A 10,822-nucleotide genomic window follows, 5' to 3' on the forward strand; every position below is an offset into this window, starting at 1 on the left:
TCGTGTTGAAGAGAAGAGCGTGAACAGAGGAGATTCAGTCACTCTAGACTCTCGTCTCACTGAAGTGGAGGATGGTGATCGGATTCTGTGGAGGTTTTGGCTTTCTGGATATAAAGCCATTATAATCGCTGAAGGCACTGTAATCGCTGAAATCAATGTAACGGCCGACAGCTTCACTGTATATGATGATGTTCTTGATGGGAGATTCAGAGACAGACTGAAGCTGGACAATCAAACTGGATCTCTGACCATCACAAACATCACAATCAAACATGCTGGATATTATGATCTACAGATCAACAACTATAAGACGGTTTCTTTCATTCTCACTGTCAGTGGTGAGTTAAAAACATTTACACCTGTTTTTTAATGACAAAGTTAAAATTGATTCATACAAAATTGTTTCTTTTTGTTGTTTTATGATATTGTTTATTTCAAATGTTGAACTATTTAATTTAATAAACCATTATAATCTGTTGATCTGAGACAAACCCTGTTTCTGTTTGTTCTGTGTGTTTGATGATTCAGTGTCAGTGAACAGAGGAGATTCAGTCACTCTAGAGTCTGATCTCACTGAAGTGAAGGATGGTGATCTGATTCAGTGGTGGTTTGGATCTACAGGGAGGTTACTGTATAAAGACACTTTAATCGCTGCAATCAATGTAACGGCCGACAGCTTCACTGTATATGATGATGTTCTTGATGGGAGATTCAGAGACAGACTGAAGCTGGCCAATCAAACTGGATCTCTGACCATCACAAACATCACAATCAAACATACTGGACGTTATCAACTACTGACCAACCATTACTGGCCTTATATCAGTCTCTCTTCTTATAGTCTCTCTGTCTACGGTGAGGTATATATCAGTTTCACATGTTTTATTTATTACAGTGAGATCTGCAGAAGTATCTTATCATGAATAATTAGTTTAAATGACTAATTCTCTTACTGTTTTACATTAACAGCAGGTTTATATTGAACTTTCTGTTAAATAGTTTTAAATGTTCTACTTTTGATCATCTTGGTTCCTCTCGATGTTTCTTCCTCGTCTTCTTGAATATCTTCATTCATCCTCATTTCTCTTTATTCTCTGATGTTTTCCAGCTCGTCTGCCTGTTCCTGTCATCAGCAATAACTCTTCTCAGTGTTCTTCATCATCATCATCATCTTCATCATCATCATCATCATCATCATCATCATATTGTTCATTGGTGTGTTCATCAGCGGTCAATGTGAGTCATGTGACTCTCTCCTGGTACAAAGGAAACAGTTTATTGTCCAACATCAGTGTGTCTGATCTCAGCATCAGTCTCTCTCTACCTCTGGAGGTGGAATATCAGGATAAAAACACCTACAGCTGTGTGCTGAACAATCCCATCAGCCACCAGACTCAACATCTGGACATCACTCAACTCTGTCACACATGTTCAGGTACGGCAGCAACGCTGATATTAGTTGATGTCAGCGCTGATATTAGCGTTTATTGACTGAGCTGATCTCAGTTTGATGTTTTTATTCCTCAGTCCACTGTTGTGGTCCCACTGAAGCTGTGATCCGATTGGTCCTCGCTGCTCTGGTGGGCGTGGCTACTGTCATGATTGTGGTTTATGACATCAGATCCAGAAGAGCTGAACGAGATCGAGCTCATATTCACACATCAGGTACATGATTGATGATGTCATCTCTCACAAACTGATTTTGCATATATTAATATCGGTTTAGATTTATTAATTTATGGCTTCATATGTTCATCTTTTTCAGGAAGTGCTTGAATCTAAAGCAGAACGCTGAACTTTAAAGATTCTTCAAGTGTGTTTTTGTCATCATAAATACTGATGATTATTTGAGCTTCTGCTCTCTTTCAGTGTCAGATTTTTAAAATCTTATTTGTAAGTTTATATTTCTCTCTGATACAACAATGATATAAAATAATAAAGAGTCACACAGATCTCACTTTAATACTGCTGACGGATCTAAAGGTTTTCAACAACAACCTGTGTTGTATTTGAAGAAAGCAACCTTACATTGGTGTTTTTTTATTTTCTTTGTTTTGTTTTATATTAATTTCATTAGTCATTCATGTATTCAGATTATTATGATCTGATTTACTTCACTTATCATTTAATAATGTTATCATTATTGTTAATTTTTGTCACTTTGTGTGTTCTATGACTTATTGTCCTCATTTGCTTGCTCTTGTTGTTTAATCTTATGATTGTGTGTTTGAAGGGATGTTTGTCTTCACGAGTAGGAGATCACAGAATGTCTCAAGGCTTTTATCATCACAGGACGATGTTGTGAAGTAGTAATTCTCCATAGTTTTTCTCTTGGTATAATAACACTTGTTGTAAATGTATTGGTCAGATGAAGCCAGAGCATTGAGTGGTGTAACTTCTGGACAGACTCTGAGCATTGAAACATATGCAACTAAGATTATTCAACAAACTCTGCTCTGTTATGATCATCACTTCGTCTCCTGCTTTCTCAGTCAAATTCTCAGGCTGATAGACTTATATCTTCTGGCAAGGATTCGGCGCCGGGGCTGAATCTGATATTTGGAGAGCCATCAGAACCAACATTTTGGCTCGATCTAACATGCTGTCCATTTGCCAAATGTATTTTCTTGCCTTTTTCAATAAAGTTTTCTCGCTCTGAGGTTCAAGAGTCTCTCCATGTTTTATTATTTCTTCTTCAGAACATCACACGCGACGAGGGTCATCATGTCCGGAGCGCATCCCACATATCGATGAGGACTGAAAGGTTCAGTAGATTATTTGCTCTAAATGAATGGTTAATGTCATGGTGTAACTCAATCTCTTCTGGGAGTGGCCTAGGCTTTTCCGTGCTGATGGCCTACACCCCAGCAGGATCCGAACGGATCTTCTGTCGGAAAATATCTCCTCTTAGGCTCCGTCCACACGGAGACGTGTTTAGCTGTATACATTTTGTACCGTATCAGTGTTTCGTCCACACGGATCCAGCGTTTTGGAAGAATGAATCCGATATTTTCTGAAACCGGGTCCCAGAGTGGATAAATCTGAAAACGGTAATCTTGCGTTTTCGTGTGTACAGCCAATCCGTATATTTTGTGAAACGGTGATGTCATCACGCTACGTCCGACACGGTGAAAGACTAAAGGGATACAGCTACGGGCACTGGGCATGCGCACATTAATAACGCGTCATTTAATGACCATATCTGCATTATTGTAAGGGTAGGTTTAGGGTTGGGTAGGTGTAGGCGTTAATAAAACACATCTGTTAAGTAGCAAATGTATTTATTGCTATTTTATCGTGAGATTTTGCCTCACCTCCTTCCACCGCTATACCCCTTCTAGCCACAACTCTTCTTCTCCGTTATTAGTGTATTTCTGTGGCAGAATTACAGCGCCACACACTGGCCTGGCATGTTTACTACATCGTTTTGAGTCGGTTTCAGTGATCTCGTTGTTACGGGTACAGAGTCTACGGAGACAAGATGGTGAGTATCAGGTTTATTTGATCAACCAGTTGAGTTTGAAACTTGACGGAGTGAAGATGGGCTGATGATAGTTCGGGTTTGTGTTGCTCAGGGTGCACTGGGAGATCGTAGGAGGTATCGCAGGAGATAAACGCTGGAGAACACAGAACACACACACGCTGGACACTGGAGATCGCTGGAGACTGGGTAGAAGACACCGGAGACGGGTAAGTAACATCGAGGGAGTCCTTAAGGTCAGCCGAAGAGGTTAGTACCTTTCTCTAACGAGACCGGACAGTGACTGCGTGGGTGTGTGTGCCTTTTGTGCTCCTGGTGATTGTGGTGGTGATGGGTTGCAGGTGTGCGTGGTTAATACTCAGGTGAAAGTGTGCGCTGTGTATCTGTGCCGTGGGAGCCTGGCGTGTCTGTGACACTCGTGTGGACGCAAGATGGGATTGGGAAAGCTCTGGCTTCGTGTGGACAGGGCCTAAGACGCTACACACTGTATGACTAGTGAGTCAAAGCACAAATGTCTTTGTTCCACCCACATAGTTAGTTGATAGTAATGCGAGTGTAGTGCATTCTAGAGAGACTGTTTCTATTTCCCGATCAGTGAGGTCAAACAATAAATCTGTCATAGGAATAGAAAAGATTACTGTGATTAAGCCAGAAAACCAAACCATTAGTGAACAAATCCCACAATTCAGCACAAGCATGGTCTGAATGGTTATGACGACGCTGTTGCAAATATCTATAGAGATATTCTTAATGTTACTCAGAGAACAGGACACAGAGTTCATTTATTTGAAATGCTTGTGCTAAATGTTTCACTCTCAGATATAAGAAAAAATCTCCTATCTCTTGCTTTGGCCAGCGTGTATAGACCTCCAGGGCCCTGTGTTGATTTCCTAAAAGAGTTTGCTGATTTTTTTCTCAGACCTTTTGGTCACTGTTGATAAAGTATTGATTGTCTGTGATTTTAACATTCAGGTCGATAATACAAACGATGCGTTAGGGGTCGCATTCACAGATTTATTAAACTCCTCAAGCAAAATGCCACTAGACCACTCATTGTTTGAATCATACACTAGATTTAATTATATCGCATGGAACTAATCCTACCGATATAGATATCATACCGCAAAGTGATGTCACTGATCAGTGCCTTGTTACTTGCTCACTGTGTACTGATGATATTTGCCATATCACGCCGTTCAAGCTGGCGGTTATTAAACCTCTCACTGAGAAACCACAACTAGATCCAAATGAATTAGCAAATTACAGACCCATTTCAAATCTTCCATTTCTGTCTAAAATACTAGATAAAGTTGTGTCTGCTCAATTCTACCTGTGAAAAACTTCAGACCTCATCACCGCACAGAAACTGCGCTCGTTAAAACTATAAATGACTTGCTCTCAGCTGCTGACCAAGGCTGTGTCTCTAGTACTAGATTTACTTGATCTTAGTGCTGCGTTCGACATTATAGATCATAAAATACTCTTAGATCAACTACATTTCCTGCGACGCTGCTTTGAAACGATATGCACTGTGAAAAGCGCCATACAAATAAATGTGAATTGAACTGGAGGCCGCTGCCAGTCCGGTAGATGTGTGTGAACGAAAACACAATGCAACCCGGCCGGGTCTCCTACTGTTCTTTTTTGCTCAATATGTAATTCAGCCGTGTTACGTCTGCGACGTATTTTGGTGGTTTTCCTTCTCTTTCTCTCCCCCCCCTTTTATTGTTCTCAACTGTCATTTATTCTTAGGTTCGTGATTGGTTGGTTTGCCCATCAATCATCATTTGTCCAAGAGAGATCCCTCCCAAGGAACCAATCAGAACTCATCTCACCTGTATAAAGACCTGGAAACAACTGGAGGAAGAGAGAGGCGTGTTTTCTTTCGTTTGTTTTGACAATTTGTATCTACTTTCCCCGATTGATAGTTTGGTTTTGAAACTTTGTTTTGAAAGACATTGTTTTGGTTACAACTTTACGTTTTAACCTTTGACTTGTTTGTGACTTGTTCACACTGCTCATTTCGGACCCTGAGCGATGGGATAGTTTCAGCATGTCACGTGACCTACATAATACAACACGTAGTATCTGAAATTGTTTATACACACCAGGTAAGGAGCGGTTGCCACCTTCTGTATTTATGTTTGTTAGTCAGTGTAGCTTAGTTGGTTTAGGTGTTTATTTATGTCTTTATTTTTAAGATAGTTAAGTAGCCTACTTCAATTGATAAGTTAGCTGGTTTTTGTTTTGTTGATTTCTTTGCTTTAGCACCGCTCATAGTCCCACGCTTCTTGTTCTGTTTTTTTGTTTTACTATTTTGTATATATATATATTCTGTAAATATTCTTTTCTATGATCACTATTACTTTGTAAATCAATTTGGTGTTTGTTGGTTTATTTATGATTTTTGAAATTACTAAAAGAGTTAAAAGTTTAAATCTGCCTCTGCCTGATTCATATTATCATACATTTATCAGTAACTGAACCCATTCTATTCTTTCATTTTATTTTACTTTAATACATGTTACCAACCCTATTACTCCTAGACATATCTTTTTTTTTTAGGGAGACGTAACAAGCCGTTTTTAGACGAACTGTAGAACACACCCCTGCTACCAGCAGGAGCCACTACGGTACGCACAGAAGGTCAATATTCATCATTAACCAAACGCTTTTCACCTGCACAAGATCTCAGACCGATGCACGAAAGCAACCAGACAGTGCAACCGTGCCCTTATTCTAGCTTTAGTCATCGAGTCACAGCTAATACTGTCTTAGCATGTGGTTAACACTTCATCTTTTATAACACGAGATCACACAGTTGATGAAAACGTCATGCGATCCACTCACTGTCTCGGTTAAAACACACGCATGTCTCAGATTTGTTCATCCATTTGAGCTTGATTTTGGTACATTAATAATAAAACGGCTTATGCAAATATATGACTACATATATAAAGCCACAATATCCACTTGGACAACACAGTGTTAAATTATTTATAAAATGCAGTGTTTTCTTCTATTTCCTGAAAAGTAGCGGTTTTGGACAAGCATAGTTTAGTAAGTAAGCTTCTGGGTGTCTTGGGGCCAAAATGTATTTTAGCCATGTCACAATATGGGGTAAATCCAGCCCTGTATGTGTCCGTTATACTGTTGAAAATTACACCAGTGACAGGAAGTCGAGGCGTACTGGAGCTCAAAGTGAGAAACTGACCATGTTCAGAGTGTGAATTAAGAGCTTAAATGAGCTAGAAGGTCACATGCACTAACACTGAATCAATAGGCAGTTATTTTAACTTATTCTAGCGTTTCACTTCACTTTACTACAGAGCAGCTTCACATCAGCACGTCTGTCATTTTATTACTGAACCAGTTTTGAAGAGTTACTCTCTTCATATTTGTGGACTGAAACCGTTGAAGATGTTTCTCCCTGTTTTGCTCTGCTTGTTTTTAAGAGCCTGAATGGTCTCGCTCCACGGTATCTGTCTGACCTTCTTCAGCCTCATGCCCCGTCCCGCTCCCTTAGATCGGCAAATCAATCCATGCTCATTGTCCCTAAGACAAAGAGAAAGCGAAGAGGTGACCGTGCTTTTTCAGTCGCTGGCCCCAAATTATGGAATGAGTTGCCACTTCATATCAAGCGGGCTGACTCACTTCTAGTTTTTAAATCTCTTCTTAAAACACATTATTTTTCTTTGGCCTTTAACGCAGTTTGAGATGACTTTTATTGTGACTGCCCTTTTATTGCGTTAAACATCTGGTTATTAAATTTAATTTTTGATATGGTTACCTTGAATAGTTTTAATGTGTGTTATGTAAATTATTCTGTGTATTGCCAATGTACAGCACTTTGGCTAACTTTTTATTTTTAAAGTGCTTTATAAATAAATGAGATTGAGATTGAATATGTAAAAGCTTTTTCTCTGCCTGGCTGAATCTGATGAGTGATCACTGCACCACAGCGAGTGCTAGGATGATTATCTCCACCTTCTTTTGATTAAAAAAAGGGGGGAAAGTTTTAAGACTCAGACTAATTCCCTGATCAGTGCCTTTCCTACCAAACTAGTTAGCTGATTGAGACGCACCCATAATTGTATAAATAAATGTCCAAATGTATTCAGTAATAAACTATATTTTGACAGTATCTACAGGGGCATAGCACAAGATCCAGGCCAATGCACCATCTCCTGGCCCTCTGCACTGCCGTCCTGATGAGCCCCCATGTTCCCAAAATAAAAAAGCTGTAGATACTATTTACAAAGTGAAATAGCTTCAGTGAAAATAGATTAGATTTACACCATATAAAAGGAGCAGTTCTTTGCAATATGTGTAAATAGTAATAACATGCAATTTATACTTTTTGACAGAAACATAATATTTGCACCTCAGTATTGTTATACATTAACATGATTCACTAATAATACGTGTAAATGATTATATTTATTCAAATTATTAAATGAATGCAGCCTTAATGGGACACCTATCCCTAATTATTTTCACTGACAAATATTGCACATTATGTGGTGCATTTCAGTCTTTAAGTGTTTGTGTTTAGGTTGTACACTTTATTTATTTGTGTGTACTTTTTAGATAATTATTCTCTAATTTTACATTAAAATATGTTGCATGTTAAAATTGTAGACTGGCCCTTTAAGAATTGCGACTGTAAATCATGCGAAAGAGAGTGGAGTCGCAGCTTTTCTTTACTGCATCCGTAATATTTAGGATTTAAGATAATATTTATTATATTTGCTTAATTTATTAACAAATCAAGATTAAAGGAAGATTACTCATGAAGAAGACGGATTATGTGGGTTGTTTTTATTGGACAAGGAGCGAGTTGACTGGAAACTTATGCAATATGCGAACACATTGCTTTTGGAACATTTCTTCATTTTTATTCAAAGTAAATGCCTTTCCGAAGTGATGGGAAAAGCATTGTCCTTTTGTTGTCTGGACTATTGCTCCTCCCTGTTCACAGTACCTATCAATATTACATAATGTGAATATGTGTCTGCTAAATTACTAATGTAACTTTACACTAAATAATATTCATCTCTTTTAGCGATAGTAGGTAGGGGTGCTACCGCTAACGTCCGCTAGCAGTTCAATACTAATTTAACACAGAAAAAAAGAACTGTATTTACAGATAAAACTGACCTTCACTTGAAGCCCTGAACAGGTCAGTAAGTTTGCAACGTTTTGCTGCTTCTTCTTTGAGTGCCTTCTTTTTCTTTTTCTTTGCCCTTTCCCTCTCTGCTTGACCTGCCGCTTTCTCCATCATCGGGTGCTGCCCGCGCGTTTGGCTGAGGCAAGTCGGTCAAGACCAGACTAACAGATTCGTGATTTATTTGTTTTTTTTATTATTAAGAATTTTATTGAATGCCGAATTCGAAAATTATTACTTTAGTAAAAGCAATACTATAAAATAAGAATTATTAAAAATAAAATTAAAATAAACGCTCGCCATGGCAGCAGGCCAAATTAGTTGCGGTGCTCCCGATGGCCAGTCCGGGCCTGACAGTGATCATAAATTATAAATCTTTAATAAAAACCCGTTTTTACTTGTGTTTAAATTCAAACCACACATGATTAAACCTGATTGGTTCCAGAGCCGTTGAACGACTCTGATTGGTTCTCATAATAATGAGCTCTCCTCAGAGATGATCAGATATGCTGTGCGTTTGTGCGTGTTGCTTGAATGCGATAAAACAAATCTAAATTTAAACACGATCGTGTCTCTTCAGAGGACTTGGAGGAAACCATGTGATTCATATGGATTACTGTGGCGATGTTTTTTAGTTGTTGTTGTTTTTTTCAACAAGCTTTTTGAAAGTTTTCTTCAGGCAAGTTGTCTTTCATCGGAGAGTAACGTACAGCTCTCATTATTTTTTTGACTCCAGGTAAGATTTGTATTTACTTAACGTTACTTTTTGTGCCAGTTGTATTTTCTAACACAAAATGTAATTGTAACAGCACTTCTCTTTTGTTTTCAGCTTACGTTAACACTACATTCAATCTGACCATCAGAACCAAGCTTTTCAAATCTACATTTAATCGAAGCAGACACGAAGAGATGAAGATACTGCCCACAGAAGTTACTGGTAAGTTTTAGTTGCTTTTTGCATAAATAGCTCACTGTTCAGTGTTTTCCTAGGCTGCTATGCATTTGCTAGCTAACAGTGATAACAGTTATCATGATACCGACACCAGCTAATGTTAGATATCTGCAACTTCAGCACTGGGTGATCATAATATATAAGGTCCCTTTGTAAAGACTTTGATGAATCTGTTTAAAAGTGATGTGGTGACATTTTTCTGTCTTAAAACAACTATAAAATGCATCGGCAGAAAGCATAATTAAGTCATTTTAACATGTAAGTTACAAGATTACATTAACATTCTTTTTATTTGCAAAATGTAGTTGTTTATTTCTGATTTCCGGAGAAATGTGACTTCATTGTATTGAGGTAAATGATCTTTGAAAAGTTTGAAATAACTGTTATGAACATAAATGTACTTTGTCTTGAGCTGAGAGCTAACTATGGCAACATTAGATTGGCGTTGATATTTTTGTGCCTTTTTTATTTTCTAAGATATATTTAATTACAGATAAGTACAAAGATTAAATTGTAAAACGGGATGCTTATGAGTGTTCATCTGAAACTGCTGAGGATGTGAATGGTTTTTATTATATTACCCACCAGGTTCATTGTACTCCGCAGTCTATAATTCTTAAAAATAAAACAAATCATTCATCACCATCTGCTTGTTTTTTGTGAAATATTAATTCATTTGTTTTTCCCTTCAGATCAGCTGCTGTAGAAGACAGAGTGCAGAGACAAGCGAAGAAGAGAGTAGTAAGCAGTAGGGGTGTGCACGAATATTCGATCTGTAATTAACATTCGAAAACTAAAAATACTATTCGAATTTTATTTTGTTAATTGGCTGGCAGTAAATGCAGTTGTAGCAGATATCAAGTGGTACCCTCAGAACAGAAGGACAGCCAAACATGGATGAGATGAAGGATGTACATTTATTTCCTTTAAATAAAAACTAGGTTGGAGCAAAATTAGAAAACACACACACACTGGAAGGCATACTGTCTCACTCCGCACTTCCCCGTCTGCATTCACAGTCAGACTGAGCGCGAACGCTTAAAGAGGAAGCGATAACGCATCCTAAGGTGCGCCACTAATTAAGGCCCCACCTACAACAATTGGTAGGAACTCCCGACTGGAACCATTGAAAATTAAACATAAATAACAATGAAAGGTAGGGATGCACGATATTATCGGCACGACATCGGAATCGGCCGATAAACGCTTAAAATATACAAAT

At 38.2% G+C, this 10,822-nt stretch overlaps 1 protein-coding gene and 1 long non-coding RNA gene across 2 annotated transcripts in view; both read left to right on the forward strand.

Moving 5' to 3' along the window:
* The window catches only part of LOC137040798 (uncharacterized), a 32,539-nt gene extending 30,866 nt beyond the window's left edge, over positions 1–1,673 (forward strand). Inside the window, exons 12-15 of the mRNA XM_067416568.1 lie at positions 1–338; positions 529–855; positions 1,109–1,436; positions 1,523–1,673. The exon at positions 1–338 is cut by the window's left edge and continues 13 nt beyond it. Of these exons, the coding sequence (XP_067272669.1) occupies positions 1–338; positions 529–855; positions 1,109–1,436; positions 1,523–1,673 (1,144 nt within the window). The remainder of the gene's footprint in view (positions 339–528; positions 856–1,108; positions 1,437–1,522) is intronic.
* Positions 1,674–7,706: 6,033 nt separating this feature from the next.
* LOC137039372 (uncharacterized) lies at positions 7,707–10,347 on the forward strand. Its single transcript, XR_010897623.1, has 3 exons — positions 7,707–9,384; positions 9,478–9,585; positions 10,293–10,347. It is a non-coding gene; the product is annotated as an uncharacterized lncRNA (long non-coding RNA).
* The last annotated feature ends 475 nt before the right edge of the window (positions 10,348–10,822 follow it).

The sequence above is a fragment of the Pseudorasbora parva genome, chromosome 14, assembly GCF_024679245.1.
Source record: "Pseudorasbora parva isolate DD20220531a chromosome 14, ASM2467924v1, whole genome shotgun sequence".
NCBI classification, from domain to species: Eukaryota; Metazoa; Chordata; class Actinopteri; order Cypriniformes; family Gobionidae; genus Pseudorasbora; species Pseudorasbora parva.